Raw genomic sequence first — 16,525 nt, 5'->3', positions numbered from 1 at the left:
TTTGATTGCCAGCAAAGTGGAAGTGAAATCGGAACATCTTTGTACATTACTAAATTATATAGGCCATCAAAGAATATTTGACCGTACAGGCCCTTTCATAAAATAACCACAAAATCATTTAAATATATAGAACAGCTTAACTGTTGGAATTTTGTAAGCAGTATCATCAGTACAGAGTAAATGATGCAGTGCATAAATTAGTATCTTTAGAACATAAAGGAAAAAGAGTCTACTCCCATATACAATGTACTTAAACGTTGGGTGTTAAAGTTCAAAATACCATAGGTAATCAAATTTCTGTAGGTCCCATGTTAGAATCTAGTTGTAGTTTATAACAAATTAGTTGGCTATTATGTTAGTTCCAGTAATTTAATGGAATAATTTTGGATAGTTAATTTGTTTATTTGTTTATGTCCACTTACATTCTGTTTGCAGAATGCTAAAATGGATACAATTTATTGGTTCTATTTGGCACACAAATCTTACAAGAGGCATGCAGGTTGTGGTTTCACCAGATAGTACAGCAGTAACCAGAGTTGTTGGAATATCGTTCCAGATTTGTACTATCCTTGTCAGCAAAAGCTTATACTAAGTATGTGTTTGTTTGAATAAAACAATAACAAGGCTTAATCATTCTGCAATCATTGCAGGCTTTGTTAAATTTACTTTCTAGTCTGTTCTTCGTTTTTGGACTACTTGTATTTTGGCCAATGTACTATAATGTGTAGTCCGTAAAAAGGCCAATCACTGTTATAAGATTGTACAATTGAAGTGCATGGTACCTATGCAGTTATTGGAGAACCTTACAGTCAAACTCACAAGACCGTGAACACCTAAAATATGTCTGTAACGTTTATTGTGTTATAACCAATCATGAGCGAGATCTACAACCACAGAAACCACAGAAACAGATGAGTTTCTATCGGTCATGGAACAAATTTGTTTTGACCGGTCTCAAAATAAATCCTCTATTTCGGTTATACAAGAAATTAGATAATTGCTCTTACAGGCTATTTAAACACTAGCAAAGAGGGTTTGGGATATTTTTAACGTGAGAAAACTGTTTTCACAAACCAATGTGCTGGGCCGAAACGACTAGTGGCCAAGCGCAAACAATCCAAATCAGTACTTTCATTATTTTGTTTCATCATAATAATAATTATTTTGACAACGACGAAAAGCAACGAGTGATATTGATGAAAATAGAAGTCTTCCATTATATTTTGTAATATGTGAATCAAGTGCAAATTTATTTGAGAAGGAACAGTGGAAAATTTGAGGTGTTTACTCTTTGCCACAACTAATTGCAAAATTAGCAAACATTTGCATTTATCATGGTCAATCTTTCCAAGGTGTTTAGATCACCGAACCTCTGGGCCCAAGGGATTGTAATCGTTTGCTAAAATAAATTGAGTTGCTAGTTTAACCAAAGATGATACCAAGGTTAGTGAAACCACCAAAATTCAATCTAGGACTCAAATCTTACCCAATCTGACCTTAAGGATAATCTTCATTTGTGCGTGACATGATCATTTTCTAAAATCTAAAACTTGTTATTTGTTGTTTGTTGATACTGCTTACAAAAGTTGTTATCCTCATCAGGCATAAGAGGGGTATAAATTTATATCTTTTAACAACTTTTCACCTTAATAGCTTGCTTTGTCTGGAAACAAGCAAATTTTGAATTTCAGAGTTATGGTGGTGCGTAACATAAAGGTACGAAAGCAGTTGTCAAAAAATATTTACTTATCTCATGGCTTTTAGCCTTTTTAGGAGTTAAAGTATTAGGAAAAGTGCTTAATATTTAGATGTTTGCTTGTTCAGTTCAGATAATCAGCCGCCTAGATATCCAAAGTAACTTCCAGATGTTTACAATATTTGCCTGCTGCAATGTTGGTGTATAATGGAGGTACACCAACATGGCAGTTTCATACTGGGCTCTGTAAATTTGCGCAAAATATTTCAACAAACATCTGAAGCTTGGGAAGATGCACAGCCTGTAGAGCTAAAACTTGGGAAGGTGTCTTCTTTATTTATCTCCTATAACATCACAATGTCTTGAACTTATCCACTGAATGGTCAATTCGAATTAATTTTTGTGAGACAGTACAAACCAAGAATACCAGCTCTAGAACTCTGTCTACTTTTTTCCTAATTTAATTAATTAAAAGTCATTAGCTTTTATACTTATTTAAAGTTTTCATCAGCAATGTATATGCTTTCATGGAAGGTCAGCACAGGCATCATGTTCATCAGTAGGATAGTTGTATCTTGTGTCATTAATTGTTAAGTACTGTTTGAGAAGGATCAAGAACCATTCATTTGATGTATTACACGTGATCTGAAGAGTTCATGCAAGCCTTCTGAGTTGTCTTGCAGGTAGGATTGTCAAAGTTTAATTAGCAGGTCTGGAGAATGTAAATTTGGTATCTTTCCTACTTATAATTGCAATCAACAAATGACACTGGAAGATCTTCCTGTCTTTGCTGAGGCGATGTCATCCACTATTGCAATAGGCCTATTAGGAAAATTATTTCAAATATGATCCTTGTAACCTTTTCATGAAATATATAATCTTGAACACGATGACACTTCAGTCTGGACTGAAAAGAAAAGAGTAACACTTTTGCAGTGTCTCATTGTTTGCATTCCATCTAGTGGCTTCAACTTTCTTCTCAGTTTATGTTTATTGTCCTGGTCCAAATAATTATAGACATCTTGATCTTCCATTTAGCTCTTAAAACTGTTTGCATTCCTGTTAGTGGCTTTTCTTTTGTTTTCCTTAGTCTGTATTGAATGTGCTGGTTAAAAAATAAATAAATAAATAAACAAATTGTGATGTCAAGTCATCTTGGCAAACATGCATATATGTATCTGGGGTTATGCAATCCCAAGCTTTGAAAAAGTCAGTAGATCTGATCTTGTCCTTGCCTTTAGATCATGAAGTTTATGCAGTCTTGAGTGACAGTGATATAATTGTGTAGTCTAGATCTAGAATAAGGATATAGTTTAGAATCACTCTGTCGTAAATGCTGTGTCTTTAGGGTTACCGTATGCCTTTTGAAGTGTCATGCATCTAAGCGATGTAGCTAATTTGACATGTAAACAACAAAAACATGTCAGGGGATATTTTATTTTGAATTTTTTTATCTTTCCAAGAGTGATTTTTGTACAATCACCTCGTATATTTTTTTAATCCTATTTCAAAATTGTTCTGTAACTTTTATTTTCACTGAAATTGAGTATGGCAAAATGCAGACATATTGTTTAAGCACTTTGAGTCTAGAACCTGAGTAACATATTAAATTAGCAAAAAAATTGAATTGACCTGTAGCTTTCTAAAGGTAATTTGGACACTCCCATTAGGGGGCCTTGATAATTGGATAACTCATTTTATTTCAAAATTCTTGGTCTCGTTTGATAACCAGCTCTATAAGCTTTAATTTGATATAGGGGTTTAGGTATCTACAGTACAGTGTAAAAGGGGAGCATTACTTCTCTTGGATGCGAAACACCTATATACGGTAACCTTAAACCATGAACTTATTGCTTCCTTCCATTTTTTGTGAAACAATTTTTGACACAGTCACCTTTATAGCGGAGCTCCCAGCGGCTGTCGCCAAGCAGAGCCCCATAACTATAGAAACAGAACCACATGCACGCGAACAAATAGAAAACCACAGAACTATTTTTTCATGGTCAACATGTCTAGCACTGTGGATCATGGCGGGTGCGCCCAACAAAGCCAATGCCCCAGAACATGGCGGCCATAGTTTAATCATACATGTATGATATTGGACATCCATGTCATGGTCAATTGAAAGCTGTCAAAACAAGATATCTGCTGACCAGTATTATGTGACCATATCACAGGCTCAGGTTAAGAGCTCATCGAGGTCACGTGTTTTTTAAAAAGTTGACTACTGACAAAGTACCGGTTTTCTATTGGATCATGGGCTCAAACTAGGTGAACTTGTTGATCAGGGCTGTGTTGTTCAGAAGGTATACTAATGTTTTTCACTGCTTATGTTTAATGTAGTTTGAGATTATTGAAACTCAAAACAGAAGGCCAGACATTATAAACAGAAAACCTCAACGCAAAGTTACAAAACTCACATCAAAATCCTGGGTTAGCTTACTCGGGCTTTAAGCAACCTTGGCCCAGGAGCTCCACTTTTAGGCTCGGCTAAATCTAAATATTACAATGGTTACAATTGACTCAGTGGTGGCGTGAATTTGTACATGTATTTTGTAACATAATCGTGCATTGCTATTTGCCTTCATGCTGTACATCCATCAATAGTTCAGTTTTTTTTTCATAAAATATGCTATTAATACTGTCTACCTTTAAAAAAAATACTGGAATTCTACATAGCCTTAAGACACTTTCCAAAAGTGACTGTAAAAAGATACAGTTAAAGGTATGACAGCTGTACAGTATTAAGAACAGCATACAGGAATATAATGAGATCCATTCCCTACTGCAAAATTGCAACATTGTAACATTCACTATGAAAAAATCCCCCTGGCATTAATGGTAAATATAACACTTTGTGGATGAACACTTACAGCATGTAGGCTGCCATTAATAATTTTATAATTCAACTTCAATAATTGATGTCTTTTTTTTTCTCCACGAAGATTGTGGACTACAGGGACTGTTAACTACTGAGTGACCCCATCAAATATATAATTTTGTAATTAAATTATGTCAAAAATTAATCAGTAAGCTATAAATAAGGTATACCATAGACACATATTTTGCCTTCACTACATGTAGACAATTGAACACACTCGGAGGTTTTGATGCATATGTGCATTTGGTCAGCCAAATCCAAGATGTGTTAATTAAGACATCAGTAAAATTACAGCTAAATAGATAAAAAATATATCCTACATGCACCAAAGTTGAACACGTAAACCCCCTCAAAAAATTGAAAAATAGGGACCGTGTATCCCCAAATGCAGTGGCACCAATGGAATCATCTCCGTGTAGAGCTTTCTCTGCATGCAGGGTCATTGATTGATGTAGAAAAAATAGTTCATGTGCAAAAGGAGAATATGGAGGTGCTATTAGCAATTTACCATGTTTCAGAAGAGTGTATGGATTTAGTATTTTGGAAAATTATGTTCCATACTTGCTGCATCAGCAAGCCTAGTGTAATACTAATCATCCACTCGACATTTCAACAACAACAACAAAACCGAGGAAAACTACATAGTCACAATATGCATATCACTACACCTGAATCAAACGAAGGATGCCAGAAATGTTACAGAAAATTCGTTTAAGATTGATTATCATTCCAGTTAAAGCCAACAAATGCATTTAGAAGCCACAAAACGTCCAAAATCTCAAAGACTTGCGGTGTTCAAGTTTAATAATTATTCGCGCCAAAGGATAATTTGAAGATTATTTTTGCCGACGGCTTTGTAGTCCTTTTTTCGGCCGTAGCTTTACCAGTCTTTTACCAATAACCTTAAAAGAAATTCAGCCAAACATTTCACTAAACCGAATAAATTAAACAAACAAAACGAGGAAGTCTCCATAATTTGTAAACGCAGTATGCATGACAACATACGAGCGTCAAAAGCTGTCAAGGAGAGCAAATCGATGGTTTTCCTTCTTCCAAAGGTAAACAGAAAAAGAAATTATAGCAGTCTACAAAGCGGCTGTCCTTACTAACACAAAGAAAACTTCAAAACTCGCCTGGCAGTATTTACAAATACAGTTTTATTACTTTTAGACGTGAGGTTATCGGTATACGGCGAAAAACGACAGAAAACTAAGCTTGTTTGTTTACAATATGCAACTTTATATTAAACAACGACTCTAGTCTTATTGTTTGAAATTTATCAAATTTCTCCCAGTATGCTTCCAAATCAGATAATCTGGGAGACTTTAAAACTCCTATTGAAGATATAAGCTTAACTTCTAAGCTTGTCTTGCCGAAGCAACTACATCATTGTTATGGAAAACGCGAAAGTTTCTATGTAACAAAGTCGCTTACCACAATTTGGCAGTTCACTTCAGTTTGAATCCTATAAGCAGAAACTTCCAGCAAAAATTGCGAAGACTGAACTGAACTAATCGTTCGATAGATCAATGAATCAACCACTTTTTTCCCGCTGTGTTTTTTCCTCTAAACACAAGAAACACATTTGATTTCGCTTGTTGATCACCTGATCATGTGACTTCTTGCACGGCTGCACATCTCGACGCGCGAAGTTCTGTAGTTTTCTGAGTAAATTTTTCGGGTATTCCAGTTCTTTTCTATAGCCGTCGTTCGCTCTGCCTCACGGCATTGTTCGGTATTATTTCGTATCCTTTCTCTAGCCCTAACTCGATCTAATTCACAGCATTGTTCAGTACTATCTCGCCTCCTTTCTAGCCCAGGCCCGCTCTTTCGCGATCTTCTTCGCCACTTCTTTGGCTGTTAATCCTTGCTCTCTGCCGTTCTCTTTCACGTTCTGCTTCAGTTAAACCCTATCTTGAAAACGTTAGATCAACCTCTCCGATCGTTTGTTAAGAGGCCCTGCGCCTAAGAAACGACCGATGATTTCCGGCTAAAAATAAAATCGGCCGATTTTTATCTCCCAAGCAGAGGTTACCGAATACTATTTAAAAATGAATTTCTTTTGTTTCAGTTTCGCTTTAAACCAAAAATATCGAGCCGCAAACTTTTGCCGTCTGATAGCAGCAAAATTAGGCTGAAAATAAGCCCCCGCAAAAAACTGTTCAGAAATTACTCTCGCAACGCAAAATAATGAGAAAACTACACAGTGTTGAAGAAAAAGGCCTTATAATGCAATATCATTCGATAAACATAAAAAAAAACTGCCGAAGCGATTAAAAAATAAAGTTTCAAATATTGCATACTAAATTAGATGGAGCGTTGAAGCTGATTTTAAAATAATTATTTCTCAAAAGTTCAACGCTTTTGAAAGCAATCACAGTGATGAATCAGACATTGGAGGGATACACATCACGTTTCTGGAAAAACATTTTTCGGCCAAAGAATATCAGTTGGCCTTGTACAAAGCGTTCAAAATTACCGTGTTTACTGTTATCCTGCTACTTCGGCGAAACACTTCTCTTTTGCCAATACGGCCGTGGATAGCGTGGTAAACGCCACTTTAAACCTTGCTAGGCATTCAAAGACCATCCTGAGTAGAAGGATGTAGAATTGAAAGAGAAAGGAAGATGAAAAATACGCAGAAAAAGAAAATGACTCGAAATTACCATCTGCTAACGAAAGTTGAATCTGGAAAATGTCGTCGTGTGACAGCGGTCCTTGACGTCATTTGTCACGTCAAGTCGCAAGAGCGTGGGAAAACGAGTCTGCAATGTCCTTCGGGCGGTCAGCGGCTAGGGATCCAGTCGTGACCGATCGTGACCCCATAACTCAGACTACGCTGTGGCCAAAACGGTGTGGCGGGTTGGGGAAGTTTTTCTTTTTGAGTGACCATCATTTGTGAAAAATAACATAAGATTGTTCCACTAAACGTTTTCTGGCCGGGAAAAATTGTTTTCCTATTTGTGCATTCGTTCGGATTCCGCCGCTGTTTAGACAAATGACGTCAATGGCCGCTGTCACGCGACGACATTTTCGATTTAACTTTCGTTAGCAGATGGTAATTTCGAGTCATTTTCTCTTTCTGCGTAGTTTTCATCTTCCTTTCTCTTTCAGTTCTACATCCTTCTACTTAGGATGGTCTTTGAATGCCTAGCAAGGTTTAAAGTGGCGTTTACCACGCTATCCACGGCCGTATTGGCAAAAGAGAAGTGTTTCGCCCAAGTAGCAGGATAACGGTAAACACGGTAACTTTGAACGCTTTGTACAAGGTCAATATACTTTGGCCAAAAAACGTTTTTCCAGAAACGTGATGTGTATCCCTCCAATGTCTGATTCATCACTGTGATTGCTTTCAAAAGCGTTGAACTTTTGAGAAATAATTATTTTAAAGTCAGCTGCAACGCTCCATCTAATTTAGTATGCAATATTTGAAACTTTATTTTTTAATCGCTTCGGCAGTTTTTTGATGTTTATCGAATGATATTGCATTAAAAGGCCCTTTTCTTCAACACTGTGTAGTTTTCTCATTATTTTGCGTTGCGAGAGTAATTTCTGAACAGTTTTTTGCGGGGGCTTATTTTCAGGCTAGTTTTGCTGCTATCAGACGAAAAAAGTTTGCGGCTCGATATTTTTGGTTTAAAGCGAAACTTAAACAAAAGAAATTCATTTTTAAATAGTATTCGGTAACCTCTACTTGGGAGATAAAAATCGGTCAATTTTATTTTTTAGCCGGAAATCATCGGTCGTTTCTTAGGCGCAGGGCCTCTTAACATTAAAAATAGAAATAAGTTTTTTTAGTCCCTAACGTTTCTGAAAAATCCCGCCCAGGACAGATGGCATTCCTTATCTTCCCCGTGAGGACTATCTCGAGACGCCTCTCCCCGTCCCCCAGAGTCTGTACTGATGGCGTTCGCTCGTTCGTACGCTGACGTCATAACCAAATTTTCTCGGCTTGATGGGTTACCAAGTTTATTTACCCATGGTGGTTCGCTGGCGCGCTTCGCGCACTGAAGGTCCGCTACTGAAGATAAGAGCGAAAGTTATAAGATATAACCACACCAATAAAATAACTGAACGTATTAATGAAAGGTCTCAGCAAACCAGGATCATTCTTTTTCATTTTGTACTTGCCAAGTTACAAATTTGCACAGCACTACGAATCTTACCTTCTATCTATTTGATATAAACATCCAACGTCACTCCGTTTCTGTGTAAAGTACATGTTTGCGAAATATCGTGTGTAAACTTCATCGCGAAGTGGGTTCGGTTTTGATAATCCATTTCATGTGATTGCTGGAGCTCAAAGCATAACGTCATAGTCGCTTTTCGATGGTAAATACGAGATAAACTTGTAAATCGTTTTCTTCCGATGTCAAAACTAAACGCCGCCATTTTGTTCAAGAATATCCTAGGTATCTCAAACCGCGGCCTGTTAACAGAGAAAGACTGAAATCCAAATTACACAAAGATTTGTGATGGTAGATGTTTCTTTTATTTGTCGGGATTAATCTACAGAATAAATTCGGCAACAGATAGATATTTCAGTGGAACGGCAATCTTACAACTTTGGCTCTTATCTTAAGTACCATTTCGCCGTTTCGCCCTTTCGCCATTTCGCCATTTCGCTATTTCGTCATTTCGCCATTTCTTGTTTTAAACACGCCCGTTTAAGCCAGATGTTTTTCTACTGTGACTCATCTTGGCTGCGGTTTCTCGAAATTGTACGCTAGTTAACTGTTTTCATCGGTTAATCAAAATAATAACTACCATCATCAACATCTATCTTTTATTTATGCTCAATTTTGGTTTGTACATTGCTTTAATTAATACATGTACATCTAAATAAGATTTTATTTACCTAATGTTTAAACCTTCTATTTACTTCACTATCATCATCAAACTTCACAACGTAATATGAAAACTTTATCTGAATTGATGCCGTGTAGTGTCTCGACGGAATAAAACGTTATGCCCTACAAAAGTAATTGGAAAGGGTAAAAAGTAATAACTCTGTAAATTCAAACTTATATAACTGCAGTTGTAAAGGACTAAAACAGCGTATACCTCTTGCAGGTTTTGTTCACATTAAGACGTAGAGAAAAGATTGCAAAATGTATTAAACTACAAATTCGTAAAGAATCAACTGTTCCTTAATTGATATTTTCATATTCTCCGCTGATAAATCATAGGTATCCGAAGCTCCTTGGGAGCTGTGAGCATTAATTATTAAATGACATTGCGTAACAGCCTAAATATAAGAATTTTTATGAAAATGTGACGACGGTATATAACAGTTCGAAATATGGAAAAGAAATTCAATAAAAACGATTTACTTCGAGTCTTCTGTGTGCGAAATTTGTTTCCGTGCCGTTATGGGGCTGGTTTTAACCCGATTCCAGCGAGCTTCAGTTTCATGATTTTCTTCTCTATAGAGGGGGTGGCGAGAAGATCAGAGACCCCGGGAACGAGTTTGGAATATTCTACGTTTGGCTTGCTTCGCTCGCCTCCCAGCACCTGCGTTGAACGGCCCCGAAACAGCACAAAAATAAAAGTAACACACAGAAGAGTCGAAGTCGTTTTTATTCAATTTCTTTTCCATATTTTGAACTGTTACGTACGATCGTTACATTCCCATACAAACTCTCATATTTAGGCTGTTACGTAATTTTGATACATTAATGTTCACGGCTCCCAAGGAGCTTGGGATACCTGTGGATAAATTCGAGCAAAAGACCAGGAAGTCTTGTTTTCGCTGGCTTGTTCTCGCTCTTTTCAATCCCCTGCAAAAACATTCTCTCGCCCTTCAGTTACATTTTGAACATACACTGCTGTCGAGAAGCATATATGAAGTTTAATAATTTTTTGAGAGCTAGGTTGAGTTCGAATCGAATCGAGTGGAAATCGCAAAGCTAACTGGCTCTAATGGACCAGTTCATGAGGTCGATAACTAAGATTTACGAAGTCAATAATTTAACTGCTAAAATTTAATAACTCTGTTAACAGCACAGCGCTTAATAAAGTCGTGATCTAAACTAAGTTTCTTATTGTTGTATTTTTGTTGTAATTGTTCAGTCATTCATCACAAATACAATAAGAACACAACACAGACTATGGTAATATAGAGAACGTAGCTAAGGCATGCGCAGCCTCCAGTATGACTGACTTTGTGAGCAGCTAACATTATACATATATGCAAATAGTCCTAATTAAGGCATCAATTAATTTACAGTTATAGTATCAAATTGAAAAAAATTCTTTTATTTTATCTAGACATCTTGGATTTCATGATTTTCGAAAACGTTCGAAAACCATCAAAGTCAACTCAAAGCTCGTAAAATCAATTACAATGATTAATGCTTACAACACATGAGAAACAGAAACACAGACAACAATAAATGTGGGGAAAGGGGTTGGGAATGAAGTACTCCAAGAGGCCAGTGTCACTAACAGAATACTAGTTTAGATGGGTAAGATGGGAGGGGTCAAAACCCCCCTCACCCCCTTTCTATCTAGGGGTGCAGATCACGATCTCCTAAGAGAGGTCCTACTCCTCGTGAGGGCTACAGATCACAATACCCTGCTAGAGTTCCTTACTCCTTTTTAGGGCTGCCGATCACAATACCCTGCGGGAGGTCCTTACTCCTCTCTAGGGCTGCAGATCCCAATACCTTGGGAATGGACCTTAATCCTCCTCAGGGCTGCAGGTCACAATACCCTGAAAGAGGTCCTTAAACAAGTAAGGTAGTTTAGACTCATCGTTACCATGGTAACCAATCCATTCTGTGAGTCTATGGGGATAAGAATGACCTGTATGGGAGCATTTCATCCCAATTCAACGTTTATTTATCTATATCAGTTCAAGATTACAGAACGTAGAAAAGATTTACACCTAAGATTTACTCTAGAATCCAATTGTGTAGATCTCAATAGCAGGCATAGCTTATCGGTTCGTTATGCGTCTTGGGCACAGGGAAGCCGCTGAGGTCAAACTGGGACATAACACAACTGCAAACTGTAACAACTTATATAAGATCGCAATGACATTGTGAGATACGGATAAACTAGAGAGTAGCGATATGTTGAACCAAAGGCTTAGACGAGGATTCGTTAACAATTCATTTCAAGAAAATGTGCAATAAAACACGAATAGAACCGAATCCTAACTCCATAATACAGGTATATACCTAGTCTATGAGAGTAGACAGGGCTACTCTATTCGTTAAGTGTCTATGATGCAAATATGCAGCACGTCTGAATAGCGTTGGCTGCTAACTGTAACATCTAATATATATCATGCATCTCATTTTAAACTTACAGCAATATATTTTGTATATATAACATTTCATATTCAATACATCTTATATGTAACATCATGCAACATAAGTCTGGATAAGAAGTAAAGTATATGTGTGTGTACTATCGTGCATGACATGGTTATGACATAGGCAAGGGGAGGGGGTGGGAAAATAATTGTACTAGAACAAAGCAAACTAAAGTATGCGATACTATGTTTGCCTGTTAGAGCGATGGAATGAATAAACACGAGGCTTATGGTCAATGCACTAGGAGTTGATTGACAGCGAAATAAAGACTACCCTGATTGGCTCAGCCTGCAGATTGCACTATGGACGCACATGATCAGAATTGAACTTTGGCTTTTGAAACCCTACCCTATGTTACTGCATGTCACGTAATCCACACGTAATTCTCACGGTTGTCCCATTAACTAGAATTTATGAAGACATAAATTGGTCTCAAAAAGTCATAAAAAATGAAAAAACCTCAACTACATAAAGTTACATCTTACTGATAAAAACAAGAAAATTCCAAAGTTGAAAAAGCATGCCTGTCAAAATAAAGTCACCAAGAAAACATTCTTTTCCAAGAAAATTGACATACCACACCATTAGCAGCCTTTAAGGTGTAAACTGTTAAAGCTAAAACCATGACTTCTTAGCTTTTGGTAAATCTACTTGAAATTTAATGAATAAGGTGTCATCAACAATAAAGCGTCTTGTTCTGAGGTCATTATGTGATACAAATTTTGGGAATCCACGCCCTAAACGGGTCTCATATTCTACAGGCTTTTTAAAGAGTTTATCTTTTGGGTCTACAGTTAATCCCATAACAACGTTTTGTCGTAGATTTGGATTATCTTGCTGATCGATTAACGTAAATGTAAAATTTTTGGAGAACCCCCAGGGTAATATGGCGTCATATTCACCTTTCATTATAGCAACACTTATAGAGAGATGAGTGTTCTTTCCAGCGCCAACGCCATTTGGATAAAATCTTAGCATTAATTTGTAGCCATGCGCGTAAAACGGAACACTTTCAATGTACTTCAATTCATTGTTTTTTCCTTGCCTCAATTTGTCTTCAAAGCTTGTTATCTTCCATATAAAAATGCGGGATACCTCTGGATCCAACTCTAATATCAACGGTTTATTGCTTAGATTTGTGTTAAACAAATCCACCATACCTACATCATTTTCATGCAGACTCTGAATAACACTTACTTTTTCTTCTTGTTTTTTCTGGATTCTATCTTCAAGTTTGGTCAGCCATAAAAACACCAGTCCCAACACCACTCCCAACACCAAGCAAACCAAAAATATTTTCTGCTCTAGTTTTGTTTGGCAAGTTTTTACTTTTTGTTCAAGCTGCTCTTGAAGGATAGCAACTCTCCGCTGGTGTTGTTGTTGGCAAGCTTTTACTTGTTCAAGCTGCTCTTGAAGGATACCAACCCTCCGCTGGTGTTGCTGTTGGCACGTTTTTACTTCTTCAAGCTGCTCTTGAAGAGTATCAACTCTCTGTTGGTGTTGCTGTTGGCACGTTTTTACTTTTTGCTCGAGCTGCTTTTGAAGGATACCAGCGCTCTGTTGGTGTTGCTGTTGCTGTTGTTGAATATTATTTAATTGCCTTTCAAGATACTCGTTTAAATTTAAATTGGCAATTATCCTAGCGTCAAGTTTTTCGAAATGCATTATCTGCTCTTTCAATTTTTCCTGGGTCTCCCGTAACTTACCGCACGATAAATCGAGGTGACCTATAGTTGCACGTTCAATGTGTGATTCAAGTTGATCTCTCTGCACCTGAAAATAAAATGCTATACTTTTTTTTTCTTCCTTAAAAACAAAGCTACTCATTCATACCTATTATAATTGTAACGTTTCTTTCCTTTTAATCCATCCTCGTTTTTTTCTTTTTAGCGTTCAATAGATTTTCCGATTTAGATCAAAGGTATATGTACCCAGGAGCCATAATCGGGGACGGAGACCGTAAGTCTTGGGATCCGCGCATACCTATGATATGGGACAATTTTTCTATTTTTAGAACAAATTGCGCCATCCTGACGTCATATATCCGCGCGGATCCACGCACATGTCGGGGGCTCTCACGTGGATGCTGTCACGTTGCGTGATCAAATGGTGGGAGTTGCGAGAGTCTCTTGCGTATTTTTCACCGTGATGGCAGGGAATAAGGCAGGGAATACGAACCAGGGCGCTTATATGTAGTTTTATGCTCTGAGCTGACGGAAAAGGTGGGTTTTTCAGGGTCGAAAACAAGACTTCAATCTCGCGCTGGGAATGAATAATAAGATCTGCTCGCGCTTGTTGTAAGCTTACGCGTATGTTTTTGCGTTTGTTCTGACTCAAGAATATAGCAAGAAAACTCTATACTCTGGTATCGAGTTAATTTGTGAGTTTCTCAGACAATGGTTAATCATAACCAAAACCTGTTTAGATGGTTTCTTATTGTTTCTGCTTGTTTGGCGAGTTTGCAAAAGTTTTTGAAAGGAAAGTCTGACGCGTACGCGTACAATTTGCTCATTTGCATAGTGCAGCTCGCGCACTTTCAATTCCGAGTCGGTGTTTTCAATTGTCAACAAATCTTGACAAAGATTTCTTTCGTTATCTTTTGTGCTGAGATGCTGCAACAAATTTCACGAACGCAAAAAAGGCTACTAACATCATGTGTGTTTCTTCAACTTAAGCATAATGAAGTTTTACACTGCGAAAATGAAAATAGACAGGAGTTTTGATAACTCGATCAACAAAATCGAAATCGTAACTCGAAGTTGATTAAAGAAAGCGTCATTGTAACTTTGCTGATTATTTCTGCTTTATTCACGTATTTCCAGCTTAGCTTTTAATATGTTCTCAAACATTTATCAATCTTAAACATATTTAAAAACTATAGAGTTATTGTTTGAGTTCGATGTACGCTTTCACACGAAAGTGCGGTAGAAGTCCAATTTGTCATGTTTACTGACTGTACAAAAAATCCATTGGCGGGCGCTCTCATTCATCGACAACAGAGAATTTAGTGGATTTTTACACAAATAAAACTGAGCAGTATCTACGGACGTAAAGTTATTGGGCCTTGATGAAACATTAAGTGTTGCCTACAATTCAGGCGAAACTCAAACTAGCAATTATTTTGTTTTACTTTTCGGTCGCGATAGACTGGCAAATTCCTCGCAAGCGTATGGTAAGAGGAGCTAGGAAACCATGAAGTCCTGAAGCTCTGCTATATCTAAACATATCCAGCTAGTTTTTCGCTGTGTAATGGAAAAGCTGTTAATCTTCAACATATGTGAAATTTAAAGTGGAGTAATGTACAGCTCATTTAAAAGAAGCATCCGTCGAAACACAACTTGGTCAGCGATATATATAAGCTTAAAGCGGAACATACCTAAATTCGACACGGTCTTACTTCACTCAAACTGGAGCAGCTTACGACGAAAATACTTAATTAAGCAAAATTCCAACAGACGTAAACGCGTTGAGTTATGGGCCAAAAACATGAAATGTTTCGGGAATTTCGGACGCCATTTCCCCCGCGCGACATCCGCAGAAATCCTCGCAGCATGTACGCGCGTGTTCCGCAGGCGATGGCGCAATTTGTTCTAAAAATAGAATTATTGTCCCATATCATGGGGACAACCCCAATACTTGAAATGCCGCGCGCTTACAGTCTCCGTCCCCAATTATGACTCCTGATGTACCTTGATCTTCTCATGAAACTATAAGAGGTCCCCAGCTAGTTGTGGCTACCGTTTGTCACATCCGGTTTGTCACATCCAGGTTTGTAGTGTCACGTGACATTTCCCCAGGGTATCGCAGATGGGACGTTTTTTGGAAGGTAGCGAGTTTTTGTTTTTGCACTTTGGACCGTAGTACCAAACAGTTCTTCAACGTGCCTTGCACGGTTCTTTGGAATTGTACGTTTTATCGTACCCTTTTTGGTACGTTGATATTAAAGACCAGCTTACGGAAGCTACACTAGTCAGTGGTAATATTGTACCGCAAATCTCCTTACAGAGGAGACCACTCAATGAACACAGCGATCAACAAGTGCAATTTCTAGTGCCCTGACAAACACGCTGTCGCCAGTTGCACTACGTTAACCTTCTAGGGTAAAAGACGTGCACCTGCCGTCACTTGAACCGGTTCAGTGTTACAACTGAAAACCAATCCTCTAAAGAGCTTGCCTTGGCGTTTGGGAAATGTCATAACGTGGCTGTATTCAACTTAGCCAAAACATTTTACCTCTTTGCGGCAGCCCATCCATTCATATGAACACGGGATTTTGGTCAAGGGACAATAGTCTTCAATGTGACTTGAGACCTGCAAGACAATGATGACATGAGCACATTTGGTTGACGCTGTTTACAATCACGATTGTTGTACTGCTGTCTGTTGTTGACAGCTTCTTGGCATCTTTTTAACAATAATACTAATTGACAATAACATTGTAAGCTCAAGGTTACTATTTAACAGTTAGATTATTAGCTCGAGATTTCAGTCTGTGCGTGAGGTGATAGTTGATTTGGCTTTCATCCTCATCAACTATCATCTCATAGAAATCTCAAACTTATAATCTAGTATTCTTAATAGAATTCTACCATATATTTTTTTCATATCATTTGCAGTCACTTCTCA

General features: G+C 37.6%; 1 protein-coding gene across 1 annotated transcript in view; it reads right to left on the bottom strand.

Annotated features, from left to right (window-relative positions):
- Nucleotides 1-11,919: 11,919 nt before the first annotated feature.
- LOC145484219 (TNF receptor-associated factor 5-like) overlaps nucleotides 11,920-16,525 on the bottom strand; it is a 39,640-nt gene continuing 35,034 nt past the window's right edge. The window contains exons 7-8 of the mRNA XM_081462855.1: nucleotides 16,133-16,210; nucleotides 11,920-13,672 (exon numbers count right to left, since the gene is read on the bottom strand). Of these exons, the coding sequence (XP_081318981.1) occupies nucleotides 12,515-13,672; nucleotides 16,133-16,210 (1,236 nt within the window). The 3' untranslated portion in view covers nucleotides 11,920-12,514. The remainder of the gene's footprint in view (nucleotides 13,673-16,132; nucleotides 16,211-16,525) is intronic.

This window comes from Orbicella franksi, chromosome 4 (assembly GCF_964199315.1).
Source record: "Orbicella franksi chromosome 4, jaOrbFran1.1, whole genome shotgun sequence".
NCBI classification, from domain to species: Eukaryota; Metazoa; Cnidaria; class Anthozoa; order Scleractinia; family Merulinidae; genus Orbicella; species Orbicella franksi.
Note: the sequence above shows the minus strand (reverse complement) of the source record. Positions and strands in the feature narration are given on the sequence as shown.